The sequence below is a fragment of the Calidris pugnax genome, unplaced genomic scaffold (genome assembly GCF_001431845.1).
Source record: "Calidris pugnax isolate Ruff unplaced genomic scaffold, ASM143184v1 scaffold225, whole genome shotgun sequence".
In the NCBI taxonomy this organism is placed as follows: domain Eukaryota; kingdom Metazoa; phylum Chordata; class Aves; order Charadriiformes; family Scolopacidae; genus Calidris; species Calidris pugnax.
In genome coordinates this window covers 540,064-558,570 of record NW_015091072.1, presented here as the reverse complement: position 1 = coordinate 558,570, position 18,507 = coordinate 540,064, and the positions used below count along the sequence as shown (strand labels likewise).

At 50.7% G+C, this 18,507-nt stretch overlaps 1 protein-coding gene across 1 annotated transcript; it reads right to left on the bottom strand.

The window, feature by feature from the left end:
- Positions 1-52: 52 nt before the first annotated feature.
- Positions 53-17,662, bottom strand: ACRBP (acrosin binding protein). Its single transcript, XM_014957079.1, has 10 exons — positions 17,627-17,662; positions 16,671-16,883; positions 12,523-12,617; positions 12,299-12,404; positions 11,756-12,164; positions 2,352-2,484; positions 1,945-2,124; positions 1,666-1,833; positions 1,509-1,595; positions 53-487 (listed from the first exon to the last, which is right to left on the bottom strand). The coding sequence occupies exons 1-10, from the start codon at positions 17,649-17,651 to the stop codon at positions 374-376; spliced, it is 1,530 nt and encodes a 509-aa protein (XP_014812565.1). The 5' UTR covers positions 17,652-17,662; the 3' UTR covers positions 53-373.
- Positions 17,663-18,507: the final 845 nt, after the last annotated feature.

Below are 18,507 nucleotides of genomic sequence, written 5' to 3'. Positions count from 1 at the left end.
GGGGCAGAGAGGCAAGAGATGGCTGGGGCTGGGGATTTCAGACAAGGACGCTTTGGCCAGTGGTTCTAAATCCATGTTCCCAGGGCTGATTCCTTCTCTGATGTGATGCTCAGCTGCTCCTTCGGCTGGAGAAAATGTTTCAGGGGGAGTTCCAGCAGGTGCCACAGTGAAACGCTGTTGAGTGAAGCTGCCCTCCTTGGTGTCCCGCTGCTGATGGTGCATCACAGTCGCTCAGAGGGGGAGATGTGGCCATCATGAGCTAGCTGGCCAGCAAGGGGTCTTGGAAGAGCTGTCCAAGTCTATCCAGTCTCTCTGCCCCACCGCAGCCCCAGAGAGCCTGCTCCAGAGCCCTGTATACCCCCGCTACCATGCGTCAGCCACTGGTGAAGCTGAGGAACCTCTCGTGCCACAGCTGTACCTCCTCCTCTCCCTCCTTCTCACTCAGCTCCCGGTACGTCTCATTTCTGTGGCAGGCGCAGCGAGACACCTGCAAGGACAGCCCGAGTTCATAGGACTGATACCACTGCCCATCATCCCCCCAGGGAAGAGGACCCCCATGATGGATGGCACCTGGAGGCTGGGATGATGGGGACACTGCTGGAGAGGGTACAGCAAAGGGCTACAAAGATGATGAGGGGCCTGGAGCATTTCTCTTATGAGGAGAGGCTGAGGGACTTGGGTCTTTTTAGTCTAGAGAAGAAAAGTCTGAGGGGGGGGATCTGATCAATGCTTATAAATACTTAAAGGGTGAGTGTCAAGAGAATGGGACCAGTCTTTTTTCAGTGGTGCCCAGGGATAGGACAAGAGGAAATGGGCACAAACTTGAATATAAGAAGTTCCACCTAAACATGAAGAGGAACTTCTTTACTTTGAGGGTGGCAGAGCCCTGGAACAGGCTGCCCAGGGAGGTGGTGGAGTCTCCTTCTCTGGAGATATTCAAAACCTGCCTGGACAAGTTCCTGTGCAACGTGCTCTGGGTGGACCTGCTTTGGCAGGGGGGTTGGACTAGATGATCTCCAGAGGTCCCTTCCAACCCCATGTGATTCTGTGATACCAGGGGGAAGAGGGTAGAACCAGCTGGGAAGTGGGAGAGGATAATAGCTGAACTGTGTGTTTCCTAAAATACAGGGCTAGTCCTCTGTCCTGCTCTGGTGTTTCTGGTTTTTGCTACCACCTAGGCAGCACCCAGTAGATGGTGGAGACCCTCCCCTGCAGGGATATACAGGTCTACCCAGATAGGTAGGAACCTCCCCTTGCCTCCTCTGTCTCAACATAAGTGCCTGTCTCTGGTGCCATCTCTTACAGCTTCTGTGCAAATCCCACCACCTCAATTACCTGCAGTGGGTCACTATTTGTCGCCCCACACCCCCCTCCAAACACACCCAAGTGTGTCCTACTGGAGGGACAAGCAGTGGGCTAGTGAGACCTGCCAGGACTCAGGTCTGGTTGTGGAGGGACCAGCCAGGGAGGAGAAGGCTGTGTAAAGGGCAGTGCAGGCTGCTTCTTACCTTCTGGTTGTAGACGGTCTGCTGCAAACATTGATGGCTCTTGAAGGCACAGTAGCTGGGGTGCTGAACTCCACCCGTGTCGCAGATCTGGGGAGATGGGAATTGAAGGCCAGAGAAAGACAAGGAGGACAGATGGGAACACCTACTGGGCACCCACCTGGCTCGGAGCATCTCCATCTTGGAAGGCGGTGTACTCTGCCTTCAGCCAGAGGGCCACACGAGGGTCGTCACAGCCACGGATGGCTAACTGGCTGCACCAGTACTCCATCCTCAGCCCCCTGAAAATTTCCGTGACGTAGTACTCTGAGGTTTCTGGAGAGCTGGTCTGGAAAAGGGTGAGATAAGGAGAGCCTTGCTTCTTCCTCCCCTTCCCCACCACCCAGTCCAAGGCTCCTCCCCAGAGGCTGGCCGGAGATGCAGCACGCTGGCTCAGTACCTTGTTGCCTGCAGCCTGGTACTGGGCTGAGATCTGAGGGTTGATGTATGTCTTGAAGCCGCCGGTCTTGCAGTGAACACGTTTCAGGCTTTTGATGTGCTGGCACTGCTCCCTCTTCAGCGAGCAGAAAGCGCAGTTGGGGCACAGGTCCATGTGATGCCTCCCCAGGCTGTCACACACCTAGGGTGGATGCAGTGGGGTGGTCAGGACAGGGGAAAAGGAAACTGAGGAGCTCCCGTATCCCTGGCTTGGAACTTGCCCACCCTGGTCACCCAGGTCAGCTTCTCCCAGGAGGTGGCACCTTGAAAGGACAGTGCTGATGAGCTCTGGCTGCCAGAGCATTGCGGTCAGCACCACAGGGAACCCTGCACACAGTGAGGGTCAAAGGTGGACATCAGCGTCTTTACCAAATCTCCGAACCCAAGGACTCTTTCTTCTATCTCCTTCCAGGCCTGGGTGACCACCGAGGAGAGGCAGTTTCCCTCCAGCATTGTGTAGCACAGGATAATCGTTGTCTCCTCGTTCCTCAGGGCTAGAAGGCTGGCAGAGAAAGGGATGGAGAAAGTCAAGTCTTGTCTTTTGTCACAAATCGAAGAGACAGAACTTCAGTTCAAAACTGAAAGGGGGGAAAGCAACCCCAAAGCATAGCAAAAGACCTTCCCCAAAGAAACCTGGGGCTCTCGGCCAAACTGTATGGAGAATTCTGTCTGCAGAATCTGGACGTGGCTGTGTAACAAGGAGGCTATGGGTGGTGTGTGAGTGTGTGCATTCAGGAGCACGTGAGGAGGACTGGATGAGGAGCACAGCCCGAGGAACTTTCATAGGGGTTCTGCAGCAGCTGCTGCCTAGTTTTGTCCATCCAAGCGCACAGCAAGGAGGTATTTGTCAGGGCTCTCCTGAGTCTTGACCATGGGGCAGCCCCATTTGAGTCTGGAGTGTGTAACTCATAACTCCCTCCTGCTTGAGCCAATGTATTTGACGGAAAGGGGAAAAAAATTGGTAACAATGAATTAACTGTTCATCCAAACCGACACGGGAAACTAAAAATAGAAAATTTAAGGACAGTGGGACAAGGACAATAAAAATATTTTACATCTCTTAGGAACAGAAGAAATTGTGCACATGGTACAGAATTGTTATTAGGCAGGGACGGTATGAATTATCAGCAGTGATGCAGAAGAGGTAAAAATGCTCATTTAGTATTTGTTGTCTGTGTATGGAAACAAAACCAATGATAAATAAACCTTGATCTGTCGGAAAGTACGAAAAATTAAGAGCAGTAATTGCTTATGTTAAAATTTTCTTAAAATCCATGCATGGGCTAACCTGTATGGAGAAGGTTTCCTAAGAATAGCGGAAACTCCTTGGAGACCTTCACATTAGTCTTAAAAAAAAAAATAAAATAAAATAAAAGAGGTGGAGAACCTGAGAAAGGTCATGAAGATGAGATTTCCTAAGGCCTGGAAAACTTCCATGAGGAGAAAGAAACTGAAGAACCTGTAATTAACAGAGCAAAGACACTAGTGGGTGGCCACTCAGTCAGTCTGTAACTTTTACCAAGACAGGGATCAGCTGGAAGGCCCTCTTCATCAGCAGATGGAAGAGTAATGAATTTTGGTGACTGGAGTTTGAGGTGACATCCATTCAAACCAGAATAGCTGCATGTTCCTGACACGAAGGGTATTTAGCACAGGGTATTTAGCTGCTGGGCTGGTTTCTCCACAGCTTGGAGACCTCAAAGAGACATCCTGAACTTCTTGTAGGAGAAGGGTCTGTAGCTCAGCCACATGATACTGTTTTTCCTTCAGGGCTTACTAGACATGGCTCTACGTCCTGTGCTGAGCAGGAAGGTCAGGGTGAGTGACTAGAGTGATTGCCAGGCCTGAAGGCTAAAGGAGATCAATCTCTCTGCCATTAAGCTCTTGGGATTGTGTGGTATGTGAAGAAATCAAGCTGTAAGGAGTGACTGGTGTTCACAGATCCATGGACATATGAGAAACATACAACGTATGCAGAGGAACATGTGGATGCTTGGCATTTGCACTGGGTTTGGGTATGCACTCACATAGGAGAACACGTGTGGGCACTAGGGCTAGTAACAGGAAGAAGTTTTGTGCACCTCTTTAATAGATCCCTGGGCCTTGGCACACACTGTGGATGAAGAAGACTGCAGCAGGTTCTCTGCACTTGCAGTAGGTCAGAAACAAGTGATCCTGCACCCAAATGGTTCGCGCTAACCAGCAGCAAATGAGCACGTCAGGATTTCTGAAGGTGTGTCTCTCACTTAGATACTACAAGAGAACGTTGTAGTCCTGAGAACCTGATAGGACAAGAGGTAATGGCTTCAAACTGGAAGAGGGTAGGTTTAGATTAGACACCAGGAAGAAATTTTTCACTATAAGGATGGTGAGACATTGGGATATGTTGTCCAGGGAAGCTGTGGAGGCTCCGTCCCTGGAATTGCTCAAGGCCATGTTGGACGGGGCTTTGAGCAACTTGGTCTAGTGGGAGGTGTCCCTGCCCCTGGAAGGGGGCTTGGAACTAGATGATCTTTAAGGTCGCTTCCAACCCAAACCATTTTACGATTCTAACCTGAAAAATCTTAGTGACAGGAAATATAATGAGCGCTAGATATTTTTTTAAGGACATTACAGTCAAACTTGTTTTATCACCATGCAGCAGATGCTGCTCTAGCCTGCATCGAGGCAAGCAAAGACGTTCCCTCAAAACAACGTCCTGTACTGCGCCGGGGACAAGGCTGCAAATGCTATTCTGTGGATACAGACATGTGAACAAGTTACTGTGGTGCCAACCCACAGCACATCAACCACATCCACTGAAAAACCAAGGTCAGCTGAAAACCTGGAAATCCACTTATTGCAAACCTGCACATCTCTTTCTGAGATGCACCACAGTGTGACCAATCTGGTCAGAGGTTTGTGGAGGGAGGATCCGAGTTCAGAGAGGAAAAAAGAATGCAAACTGAGGACAGCAGTGACAGATGCTGACTCTTTCAGGCAAAGCTGGAAAGAATTAAAATGTGCCAGTAAAAAAGAGAAAGAAAGCCCACCTATACTGCAGAGACCACTTCCAGAACCTGTAAGACCCTTTATATCCATCCACGCCTCCATCCCGTGGCTCCACATGATCCTTTTTATTTTCTTTTTTCTTCTTTTTTTTTTTTCTCCCTCTTCAGACCATTTAGGATACCAAGAAGAACAAGAAATTCTAAATTTGGAGCAAAAAATCTGTGCTCATCCCACTTGAAAACCTTGTCTAAGGTTGTTCAATTCAACCCTCTCAACGCATTTCTGTGACCGGGAGCTGGACATTGCTGAGAGAAGAATCAGTGACAGCCCCCCAGAGACACACCTAGCATTTCTCTTCTGTACAGGATTGCCCTTTGTGTGGGGATTACCTAACACCCTGACAATTTCTCTCTTAAGCAGTCGTAGCCCAGGAGAACAAGCTTTCGGTCCACTTTGTTGATAAATCTGTGACAGCCAAAGGGAGTCCCCCCCACCACTCAGATGCTTGACTGCTTAAGCACAGGTGGATCTTCACCTTCCAGATTTGGCACGCTGGCTGGGTCATCTTGATGGGACTCACACATTTCCATTAATGACCCTGGTATTATTCTCCAAACTTATTTGAAAGAATTTATCCACAAATATGTCATTATTGGCTATTGTTCCACTACTTGCTTCTTATTCCAGTGGCATATTGTGATTTGTTTTCTTCTTTGTCACACCTGGGTGTTCAAGCCAGTAAAGTGAGAGGCACATTAACAGTCGTTAAAAATGTTATGAATAGCTCTGGTTTCATCACCGAGGTAGAAAAAAGGAAGAAAGCTGTCCAGCCCACTATACCTCTTTAAAAATAGCAAATAGGTAACAATGTGAAGCTCAGAAAGCAGCTGCCAATAAATGGGTTTAAACAGCCTTTGCTTTCTCCAACACACGTGCTGGTCCAACAACTGCAGCCCGAACAAGATGCAAGTAGAGGATTACAGGCAAAAGGGGCAGTAAAAGGGAACTTGGCTCCAGTCTTTTCTAAAAAGAGCGCTTCCGTAAGTAGCTCATAAGCAGTGATAAAACATCTGCTGAGTGCCGATGACCTACTTGTTCAGAACAGACGCAAAGTCAGATGTGGATAGGAGCCCACATCTTAGATTTATAGACCATATGTGACACGATTGGCCCACGCCGATCAGAAATCCCCACATCCCCCCCATAACTTCCACTCACCCAACCAGGAAACTGAGTCATGCCTCAATCAACCTGAAATTACCAAGAAATTATGTTGCACCCTCTGTTACATCTATTTCCTCCTCTATCTCTGTTCTCCATCTCTGCCATGAGGTTCGCTGGCCTCATGGTTGCGAACTTATTTTTTTACTATGTTTGCTACCTCTGGGTGAGTTCCTGGAAGCAGCTGAGAAGTGTCCGGGGAATGGGTCCTCCCACCCAGCACCACCAGACCCAGGGATGGGTCCTGGGCTCCTCCTGCACTAGTGGGCACCTGCAACCCACGATGCTGTGGCACTAAGTGAGCCCAAGGGCTGTCCCTGGTTCCTCTTCCAGTGACTCCCAGTGCTCCTGGTGCTGCTGTCTGGCCTCTCCAACCCCTCTCCTGCTGCTGCCCACCTTCATGGCATCTCTGGGGCTTTATGTCCCATCACAGAGCCGCTATGGGCAAATGGAAGAGAGCCAGCAGAGCTCTGCTGTTGGTGCCCCGTGCTCACTGAGACACTGCTGAGCTGTTTGTGGATGTGCAGAAGCCTCCCCATGCGTCAGAGAAACTGATAGGTCTGTCTAAAGAGATTTCTTCACGCAGAGCCCTCCCCAGCTTAGTACTTCTGTGCCTTAATGCCATAACTGCTGCCCTGGAAAAAGCCTAACAGGTACCGGGAGGCAATGTTTCAAAGGGATTGTTAAAAAAATATAATTGGGAAGAGTCTGTGGGCTAAGATCAATAGTTGCTCAAAGGCAAAAAGAGAAAACTTCAGATAAAAGCCTATTTCGCTTTAGCATCTCAAGACGTGGAGTGACACATACAGAGCCTACTTCAGCGGTATCTCTGAAGAGCGGTGGTTAACAACATCCACCTCTCTCTTGTGGTAATGGCAAGGATTTGGGCCATTAACTTTCAGCTGCTGAACCTCCCCGATATTGGCTGGCCGTGAGAGGTGGGGTGGATACCTGAGGCAAGCAGAAAAGAAGATGAGCAAACAACAGCTTTCCAGCGCTTTGTAACTTCTGATTTAGGGGGGGTTGCGGCAGGAAAATAAAACCACTAAGGAAAAAGCCATTCTTAACAGCTTCAGAAAGAAATACAGATCTTGGCCTGCATGCCAAGAAGGCAAGCAGGCTGGCTAGATAGCTGACAGATCAAACCCAGCACGTAACCTGATGCAGGAACCATTGGGAGAACAGAAACGTACCACCTGCCCAAGGGTCAGGGGGCACCAAGCATGGGAAAATTTGTATTTTGTAAACACATCTCTCCTGTTGACCCACACGATATTGCAGCCTTTCACCTGGGACACTGAGAACCCCCTGCTCTGATTTTTCCAAAAGCCTTGAACTTTTTCTGGCCTGGTGGCGAGAAGACAACCTGCCTCGTCACGCCTTCCCTCTCACAGCTGGCCATGCACAGCAGCAATACAAAACCACTAAATTGCTCCCCAGCCTTACTGAATGGCCAAAAGATATCTCTACATCGCTCCCAAGAGACAGCTTGTTCTGCAGAAAGCAGCTGAGAAGTGTCAGGGGGATGGGTCCCATCCTGCACAACCAGACCCAGGGTAAAACAGAAGTAAATGCTAATGGGTGATAGTGATTCAAAGATATTGTTGTTGGTTTGTTTTTTTTTTTTCTGGTGACAGCATTTTAAATGAAGGGTCTGGTCTTAAAATTAAAGCCACTGGGGATGAAGTAGGTAAGCACACCAAGAGCTACTCGGAGGTGTAAAGCAGGAGTAGGATAGTGCAGCCACCAGCAGGACTTGGCTCAACCTTGCTGGGGAAGCTGGGCTCATGCAAACCACGAGCATCCACACGCAAATACCACCAGGACGGCGTCTGTATCCGGGACAGCCGCGATGCTGAAAGAGATGTAGGGGTCGTAGTGGACAAACAACACAAGAGTGGGAAGCCCTGGGAAAAAGACCAAATGCAGTTCTTGTGTGCAAACAGAAGAGCTGAGAAGGGGAGGGAGGTTGACCTCCTTCTGCATGCCCAACTGCTGAAACCCATCGCTGAACAGGGCTGGAGAGTGGATTTTTGAAGGGACACTAAAAATTGCCACAGAAAATGAGTTGTATGGGCTTTATAACGTGAGAGCTATGGAGCTCTGTTCAGCTTACTGCAAGACTGAATCATGGCATATAAGTAACTTGGAGGAGAGGAAAACTGGGAATCATAGAATCATGGAATGGTTAGAGTTAGAAGGGACCTTAGAGATCATCGAGTTCCAACCCCCCTGCCATGGGCAGGGACACCTCCCACCAGACCAGGTTGCTCAAAGCCCCATCCAGCCTGGCCTTGAACACCTCCAGGGATGGGGCAGCCACAGCTTCTCTGGGCAACCTGTTCCAGTGCCTCACCACCCTCACAGGAAACAATTTCTTCCTAATATCTCATCTAAATCTCCCCTCTTCCAACTTAAAACCGTTACCCCTCGGCCTGTCACTGCACTTCCTGACAAAGGGTCCCTCCCCAGCTCTCCTGTAGCTCCCTTCAGATATTGGAAGGCTGCTCTAAGGTCTCCCCGGAGCTTTCTCTTCTCCAGGCTGAACAATCCCAGCTCTCTCAGCCTGTCCTCATAGGAGAGGTGCTCCATCCCTCTGATCAATTTGGATGGCCCTCCTCTGTACCCATTCCAACAGGTTCATGTCCTTCCTGTGTTGAGGACTCCAAAGCTGGACACAGTACTCCAGGTGGGGTGTCACACGCACAGAGTAGAGGGGTAGAATCACCTACCAGTGATAAACAGCTCTTTAATCAAGGGGGCAAAAAGCACAATAAGGACTGAAAATTTACGATAAATGCAATAAGAAACACTATTTTTTTTGGCCTATAATGTCTCACTGCTAGCGGAAAGACCACAAAAGCGTGCTGCCAATTCTCTTCATTATTTTGCTACCATCACCATGTCTCACTCTAAAGGTCACAGCCACCTTCACCAGGCACCATGAAAGCTGGCAGAGCTACCAGTGCAGCGAGATGGGCTGGGTGTCCCACTGGACATAAAACCCTAGGGAAGAAACGCAGCCCTGGCTTCAGTGCCCATCACAACTACGCCCAACTTGTGTTAAACCAGACCCCGAATGTCACCAGTGCACACAGACCAGTCCCACCCAGCACTGCTCCTCTTGTTGGAGTGGAAATGCCTCCAAGCATTTTACCCCTATTTTAGGTCATGCTTTGAAGTCCCTCTGAGAGGAGGCGGGGATGTGGAGAAGCAGCAAAGCCGACAGGCGCGGTCTATCTCGCCTTTTTATCCTGGCTTGAGTTTAAGCTTTGCTTAGCATGATTGATGGGGCTCGGCTGCCAGGTTACAGACAGACAGTCAGCATTAGTGTCTTGGAGAAACTCTGCAGCAGAATAACGAGTGTCATCTGCAATCACAGCGGCCCCTCAATAATCCCAATATAACTAAATCAGAGCAAGGCTCAACTTCAGAGGCAGGGAAAATGAACATATCCTCAATGAAACATAATTTTGCCTTAGAGTACATAACACCAGAAAAGAAAAAAATATATAAAACTGCCGGGCAGTAAAAGCCTCCTACAATATTAGGAAGGAGGATGACATAAGTTACAGCCTTGCAAGAGAACATTTACAGCTTTAACAACATGATGCAATTCATTTTTACAGGCAGAAATGGGATCTCTGGCTCAAGTGTAGTAGTACGCAGCGTTTTTAATACAAACCACAGATGTGCAATCGTGCACAAAAACTGTGTGCTTACAGGAATATCACTAGCCAGTAACAGAGCGAAACCAAAATGACTTCTCCATGAAAACCACATCTAGGCAACACTTTTTTTTTTCTTTTTTCTTTCCGGTTTTGGCAAGCAAAATAATCTTTGCATCTCAGTCAAAGCGAGTGGTCCTCAGCCACAAGGCACTAAAGGATCAAAAAGTAAAATTGAGTGAAAACATACGATCCTTTTGCAGGTCTTTTCTGTTTGGGCTCACCAGCCCCGGCTGCCTGAGCACGGAGGCGAATGGATCCTGGCAGATGGGCTGAGAAGAGCTCAAGATGCTCGACAAGCTCCTACAGCATCCCTGGGCCAGAGGAACTAAGGCTGGTGTGTAACAGGATTGCAGGGCCCCTGTGCTGAACTTAGCAGGCAGCTGCTTTCAAAGCCAGAATGGGGAACCAGAAACCCCTTAGGAAGAGCAACGCACAGATCCAGAGTGGTGCACGTGCTCGAGGAGAAGTAGAGGTCCTGCACAGCCAGGAGCAAGTCTCTGTGCTCCTGGCTCTGTTTCTTAACCCAGGGCTGCTTTTGCTCTACCTGGGTGAGGATGGAGTGCTACTCGCAGCCTTCCTCAGGTCAGACTGTTTTAAGAAACAACTGCTTCACATTGCACACAAGAGAGGCGAGGAGCACGGAGAAACACCACTGTTACTCCAGCATCCCCAGGATCTAGAACGCAGGATGACTTCTGCAGGTCATCCAGACTGCTGGAGAGGTGAGTTGGGAGGAGGAGGAGTGCAGGGGCAATTGCACGCTGCAGGTAGTCACAGTGGGGGGATACACAGGCAGGGGAGAAAGCCCTGCCTGCAGCTAAGGACCAGCCTAAACACACTTTGCTTGGGATGCAAGTAGGGTAATGGGAGGCTCGAGCAGTGCTGGGTCACAGAATCACAGAATCACAGAATCTTCTAGGTTGGAAAGGATCTTAAAAATCATCTTGTCCAACCGTCAACCTAATTTTGACAAAAATAAACACCCACACAACAAACAAAGAGCAACGCCATCACTAAACCATATCTCTCAGCACTACATCAACCCGTCTTTTGAACACCTCCAGGGATGGTGCCTCAACCACCTCCCTGGGCAGCCCATTCCAATGTCTGATAACCCTTTCAGTGAAAAAATTTTTCCTAATATCCAGCCTGAACCTCCCCTGGCATAACTTGAGGCCATTTCCTCTTGTCCTGTCGCCTGTGACTTGAGAGAAGAGACCGACCCCCACCTCTCTACAGCCTCCTTTCAGGTAGTTATAGAGTGCGATAAGGTCTCCCCTCAGCCTCCTCTTCTCCAGACTGAACAACTCCAGCTCCCTCAGCCTCTCCTCATAAGACTTGTGCTCCAGACCCCTCACCAGCTTTGTTGCCCTTCTCTGGACCCGCTCCAGCACCTCAATGTCTTTTTTATGGTAGGGGGCCCAAAACTGGACACAGTACTCGATGTGGGACCTCACCAGTGCTGAGTACAGGGGGACGATCACCTCCCGAGTCCTACTCGCCACGCTGTTCCTGATACAGGCCAGGATGCTGTTGGCCTTCTTGGCCACCTGGGCACACTGCTGGCTCATGTTCAGCTGACAGTTGACCAACACCCCTAGTCACTCTCTCCCTGCTCCCTCTGTGCTGGAGCCGAGGGTCTCTGAGGGGCTCCCTGGCTACACTCCTGCTCTGTATGGGATGGTTTGTCCCATTGAGCCCGCCTCCACCCATCAGCCGCTCAGGGCAGGGGCATGGATGCCATAGGGCTATCAGCTGGTGTGGTGAGGACAGCCCTGCATGGGTGGCGTACAGTACCCTACCAGGTGGGGAGACAGGTCTCCCCCTCACCTGCCATAGGGGGACGTTTTCTGCACCCCCTCCTCTGTGCTGCTGGACGTGTTCCCTGGCTTTGTCTTGGTGCCATTGCCTGGAGAAGAGCCCTTGGTGCTCAAGGACGTGTCCAAGGAGAGGGCCACGCGGATCAGCTGCCAGACGCTGCTCTGCAGGCGTTGCTCCCAGGATTGTTCTGCCTGGGCAGGGGTTCCCAGGCTGGAAGGTGACGGGGTAGGATGAGCCGTGACCGGCAGGGTGACTGGGGACACAGACATCCCCCTGTGCTGCTGGGCTCTTGGCATCCCTGGCGTGGCTGAGGGGAGCTTCTTTGGAAGCAGTTCCTGGCTTGAGAGTGCGGAGGTGTACTTCAGGAAAGCATCCACGCTGTCGTTCAGCAGGGCAGAGAGAGAGGCCTGCCCTGGAGCTAGGGAGATATTGGGATGGTGGTGCTGAGGGCACCTTTCTGAGGCCAGCCAGAAAGCTGCTGGGTGGCAGGAGCAGCTATGGGAGACCAGCAGGCGAGCAGGGCCTCCCAGTGCAGCGTGGTGGCAGCCATACCTTCATCCTTAGGGAAGCTTTCATCCTTCTTCCAGGAGCCCACAGTGCGGGGTTGCTCTGTCAGGAGGAGGTTTTCTGGAGGAGACAAACTCAGACACGGGATTCGCTGAGTGGAGGAGAGAGGGAGAAACACAAGTCCTGCTGTGCTGCCTTCCCTTCCTCCTCACCCCCTCTCCCTCTCCCAAGAGACATCCCTGCGCCCACCCCGAATCCCACTGTCCCACCTTGGCGTAGAACTGGCGCTTGTAGCAGCGGTACTGGGTGAACCGGCAGAAGGTCTGAAACCAGGGCGCCTCCGGGAAGTCAGAGCAGACCGGCCCTGGAGAGGGGGGAGAGAGAGAGGTGGGATGGGGGCAGACCATGGGTTTAGGGGTCTGTCCCCCTTGGCCTGGGTGCAAGGAGGGCTGGGGACCTCTCCGATGGCTGCTTTCAGAGAGGCTTGTGGTTTGGAGGGAAAATCAAAGCTGTCTGCCCCCAGGTGGAGGTGACAGCCCCGTGATGGTACAGCTCCCCATCCCAGATGTCACGTGCACTTTCCCTCCAAACCACCCCGCGTTTCAGTCCACCATTCTGCCCTTATCCACACCATTATCTGCGCTTGCACCGAGACATGATCCTCCTGTTTCCAGGATCTGGTAAGGACCCTTTTATTAGTTCTTTGAAGGATTCAAAAACAAACAAACAAACAAACATAAAGGGCAAGTAGTGATGTAACAGGTTAAAAAGATGGCCAGACTGGGCCTGGGAACCCCAGAGTAGACAATCTTTTCAGGGCAAAAAAGTTCACCAGTGATTCCAGCCGTACAGGGGAGGGAGGAAAAGTCCACGGGGCCAAGATGCTGCTGGCAAGACCTAGGCCTGTACACACGTGGACCATAATCTTCACCAGTGCAGCCGCCAATACCGGTTCGGAAGATGCAGCCCCTCCTGCAGTGATGGCAGGGTAGCTGAGACCAAGCAGGAGAGCTGAAAACCCTGGGAGATTTGGGGAGGGGGACAATCTTGTGCTCCCTCTGCCTGGTCCGGTGCCTGGCCCGGCTAGAACAGCCATCCCTTTGCACACACCAAAGAGGTCAAGCTCCATCTGAGCCAGAGGAGGTCAGCAGTGGCATTCCAACTGCTCTCCTCTGGGTGGCTTGTACACCATCTTTTACACTGTACGCACTCCTTCTCTTGTGCTGAGCATGCGGATGCACCAGGAAAAGCAGAATTTCAGGTACCCACCAGGATCCCAGCTGAGAAGAATGTCCCACTTGCAGGGAATGCACCAGACTCCCACTTTGTCCTTTGGTGGTGCTCTGTGGAATCCCTCCAGGATGTGGGGGACACGAACTCGACCAGTGCAATGGACGGGCAGCTGCAGCATTTGACTCCACCACCCAGCCACTACTTGCAAAGGGGCATTGCTGCCTTTGGGAAGGGGAGGAAGCCCAAACATTTGCTAACCCCAGCGTTAGCCTGACCCTCCTGGGCCAGGACTGCACCACCAGCAGTGCAGGCTGCAGCACTGTGTCAGCTTGGGTCCTGTCACAAACCATTCCTCCGATGATACAGAAACTTTCCATTTTGGGGTGGGGGGAGGAGAAAAGTACATTTTCATTCCAACATCTGGGAAGTTAAAAAAAAACCCAAAACTTGACACAGATAAAATTTCCCATAGGCTCTCTTTGCTGGTCTCTTGATTTTCAACATGGCTTAGCTCTCTCACAGCCTGCTGAACGCTGATGGCACGGCCTGATGAGCAGCTTGCCTTCTTCAGCACTGATTCCCATCTCCTCTTTCCTCTCAGCTCATCTGCCCTATGGAAATATCTTTCTTTGAGTCCTCTGACCTTCCTGCCAAGGGGAACTCTTCCCGGTACCAGCTGTTTAGTTTAATGAATATGATCTTTTGCCTCTGCCCTCTGCTCCTCCTGCCCATGTGTTTGCTGCAAACAGCTACAGCTCCTGCTGGGTGTCAGGAAGCCACCCCCTTGGGCTCTGTGGCCAACTCCACCTGCAGGAGCTCACAACATGGGGAAGGCAATCAATTAACAACTGAAAGATGAAGCCAGCCAAGATATTTACATACACTCATGAGGAAACATCCTCCTGACTCTCATCTTCCACAACAAAGAGGGTTGAAAGGTTATGTGTAGGCTTCCCTTGTTTAAAACACAAGGTAACTACTTTCTGTAGCACCACACCTGGAAAGGCACAATTAATGCTCATGACTATTTGGATGTGAACAGCACTACCATTTATCTGTGAGGACAGCAAAGACAAAACATGTGAGGACACATGCTCTGCCATGTCCAATTGGCCTCTCAACCTGGCTGCAACACATGCCAAAAGTGGAAGAAAGGGAACATGGAGGAGAATAAAGTCTGCCAGATGGGTCTGTTGGGCTGAGGGATGGAGGAAAAGAAGGCATCCTGCAAAAACTGTCCTATCTCCTGACATTCCCAGGTGCTCCTGCTCTTGGAGGAGCTGAGCCTCCAAAGGCAGCAGCGGTGGGATTGTGGCTGGAAATGCCAAAGAACAGTGCTGGTGTGCTGGGCATCGCTGGGAGAGGAACCAGGGACAGCCCCCAGGTGCACCTAGTGCCACGGCATCCTGGGTTGGTGTCCCCAAGCAAGGGAGAAGCCCAGGACTCATCCCAGGGTCTGGTGATGCAGGGTGGGACCCATTCCCCTGACACAGCTGCAGAAGCAAGCAAGAAATAGTTGCCCTCAAGCTGCAGTCCAAATAAGCACACTTGGCTGATCATTCAGTTCATTGACGTTCATAGCTAAATATAAAGACATATTTTTTTATGAGAAAATTGTTCCTATTTTTTTTCCTCTGGAGGAAAATACAACAGAAGTAGTCCCAAGTTTTTCAGCTGCACAGATATAATTACGCCACTTAAATTCTCTGGTGCAGGGGTGCAGGGAAAGTATGATTGCAGAGATTTAAAGGGTGCTGTTGCTATGGTGCTTTCTGAACTGGGATGTTTCTTGGCTCCTGAAATGTTAAACACTTAAAAAAGCAGCTTATCAGCTCAAGCTTTCTTAAAGGCCCACGAGAGCCCATGAGCCAAGCTTCTGTATTAAACCCTAAATCAAGTGGGAAGGAGGTGGTTATGTTGTAAGACGAACTGTTGGGAAGAAATGATGAGCTTCTATGAGCTTCAGAAAACTGTGGCCAGTTTTTTGTTTTGTTTTGTTTTGTTTTTCCCTGCCACCCCACTAACAGAGATGTGGAGAAACTGGAGAACCCAGTGAAGGGCCACTGAAAAGTTAAGGGCTTTCAACTTCTGACCCCTGAAGAGGGTCTGGGGCGGCCATGCTTGTTCAGCTGGGTGAAGAGGAGATGGGCAGGTGAGTTAACAGCAGCCCACCTGAATGAAAGTGAAAAGATGAGAAAGTCAAACTCTTCCTGGTGGTGCCAGGCAACACAAGAGGAAAAAAAAATACAAATTCCTGCTTGGACTGGTCATCAACATGAGCCAGCAATACTCATTTGCAGCTCAGAAGACCAACTGTATCCTGGGCTACATCAAAAGAAGCATGATCAGCAGGTTGAAGGAGGTGATTCTTTCCCCTCTACTCTGCTCTGGTGAGACCCCACCTAGACTACTATGTCCAGCTTGGGAGTTCCCAGCACAGGAAGGACATGAACCTGTTGGAGTGAGTCCAGAGGAGGGCCACAAAGATGATCAGAGGGCTGGAGCAACTCTCCTGTGAGGACAGGCTGAGAGAGTTGGGGTTGTTCAGTCTGGAGAAGGTTCTGGGGAGACCTTAGAGCAGCCTTCCTGTATCTGAAAAGGGAAAGCTGGAGAGGGGCTATTTACAAGGGCATGTAGTGACAAGACAAGGGGTGATGGCTACAAACTGGAAGAGGGGAGATTTATATTAGATATTAGGAAGAAATTTGTCGCTCTGAAGGTGGTGAGGCACTGGGATATGTTGCCCAGGGAAGCTGTGGATGCCCCATCCCTGGAAGTGTTCAAGGCCAGGCTGGATGGAGCTTTGAGCAACCCGGTCTGGTGGGAGGTGTCCCTGCCCATGGCAGGGGGGTTGGAATTTGATGATCTTTAAGGTCCCTTCCAACCCAACCCATTCTATGATTCCATGATTAGGAGAAGTTATTTTGTCCAGGAAAGCAGTGCAGCACTGGAAGTGGTGCCCAGAGAGGCCACAAAACCAAACTCCCTTGCACAGAGACATGGTGCTCTAGTGCTGACAGCACCCTGCTGCAAGCTGAACTGTGGACTAGAGACCCCAAAACGACCCATCCCACCACCATTCATACCATCCTGTGGCGTTTCGGGCCAGAGAAACATCTGGCACTGCTCCGGCTGGAGCGATGCCCGCCTCTGCCCCTTGGAGGTGGGGTGATGATGCTCCTACCTTCAGGGACAAGGCCGTGGTTCTCCTCCTGGTCCAGCCATAGGATGTCGGGGTTGAGGCAGCCGTGTGCCTGGCGCACCCGGCAGACTGCGTCTGCCTTCCAGGGGGGCTGCAGGTTGGCAAAGAAGAGCTGGTACTCCCTGTTTGACAGGGGGCTGCCCGGAGCGGGAGGCAGCAGCGGAGCGACAGAGGACACCAGTACGGCCAGCAGCCCTGGGGGAGAAGGGGCAGGCTGCCATTAACCCTCCTGAACAGGAGCAAGAGCTGGGTGGGAATGAAAGAGTAGCTGGTGGGGTGGCCAGCTCTTATCTGCTGGTGCTGAGCGGGGTGTTGGGATGAGTTGGCCTGGTGTCTCCTTCCATCACCAGTTTGCAGGGCCCTGAGGGAACCAGGAACCCTGGTGCAAAAAAGGGGGAGGAAAAATGAAAAATCAGGGCAAAAAAAAAAACAAACAGAGAGGGGGTGAAGAAGAGAAAAAGATGCGGGGAAAAAAAAAAAAAGAAAAAAGGCAAAGAAGAAGAAAAAAAGAATAAAGAAAAAATAGAAAAGGAAAAGAATGAAAAATAATAAAGAAAAAGAAAATAATAAAGAAGAAATAATTAAAAAAAAAAAGAAAAAGAAGGAAGAAATAAAAAGTTGGGGTTTTTTTGTGGGTTAGGTGGCAGTTGTCTGGCTTGGCTTGGTTTGGTTTGGGGGAGGCATTGTTTTGGTGGGCTTTTTTGGCTTTGTTTTTGTTTTTTTTTCTCCACAAACATCCAGCCTTACCTGCTGGGCAGGCCCTGCTGCCCATCCCTACAAGCCACCCTGTCCACCACAGCAAGGGCTCTGTGCCCCTCCACGGGGACATCCCTCCATCCCCTCCTTTCCTTCCTTCGCCCTTCAACTGGGGACCCTCCTCTCCTGCCTCCCCCTGTGCTCAGCAACCTCTGTGGTGGCCCTGGGAGGGTGTCACTCACCCGTCAAGCAGGGCAACCTTGCCATGTCTGCTCTTGTCCCCAGCACGGTAGCCCTGGCGGTGGTGGAATGAGAAGGGAATGACATCACAGTTGGAGCGCCAGGGACAGGGATGCTTCTGCCTGTGGGGGTGTGAGGGGAAATGGGCACTCCAAGGGGAAGTGAGAAGCTGGGGACACGGGGACAAATCAAGCAGGAGGAGCAGGAGCCAAGGTAGGAGCTTCCCTGCAACAACCTGCAACAGCATTTGAAATCTGGCCAGGCTAACGCTGGGCTGAGGGTTCCCCAAAAGCGGTACCTTTGGGCATAGCTTGCCTGCACCAAGCATTTTGTGCTCTTCTGGAGGAGAAAGGAGAAAAAAATCTGGTCCACCTGCAGGAATCATGGAATCACAGATTTGTCAGAGTTGGAAGGGACCTCTAGAGATCATGTAGTCCAACTCCTCTGCCAAAGCAGGATTGCCCAGAGCACATCACTCAGGACTGCATCCAGGCGGCTCTTGAAAGTCTCCAGAGAAGGGGACTCCACACCCTCCCTGGGCAGCCTGTTCCAGGGCTCTGGCCCCCTCACCAGAAAGTTCTTCCTCATATTTGAGTGGAACCTCTTATGTTCCAGCTTGTGCCCATTGACCCTTGTCCTGTCACTGGGAACCACTGAAAAGAGTCTGGCTCCATCCTTCTTCAAACCACCCTTGAGATACTTGTAAACATCGATAAGGTCTCCCCTCAGCCTTCTCTTCTCCAGGCTAAAGAGCCCCAGCTCTTTGAGCCTTTCCTCATCAGGGAGGTTCTCCAATCCCTTAATCATCTTAGTTGCCCTCCGTTGGACTCTCTCCAGTAGTTCTCTCTTGAACTGGGGAGCCCAGAACTGGACGCAGTTTTCC

Excerpts from the sequence above, each read along its gene's own strand:
- ACRBP (XM_014957079.1), bottom strand. The coding sequence starts at position 17,651 with ATGGCAAGGTTGCCCTGCTTGACGG. Across the intron at positions 16,884-17,626 it reads AAGGTTGCCCTGCTTGACGG|GGCTGCTGGCCGTACTGGTG; the intron begins GTGAGTGACACC and ends CTTCTCCCCCAG. Across the intron at positions 12,618-16,670 it reads CCACGGCCTTGTCCCTGAAG|GGCCGGTCTGCTCTGACTTC; the intron begins GTAGGAGCATCA and ends CCCCCTCTCCAG.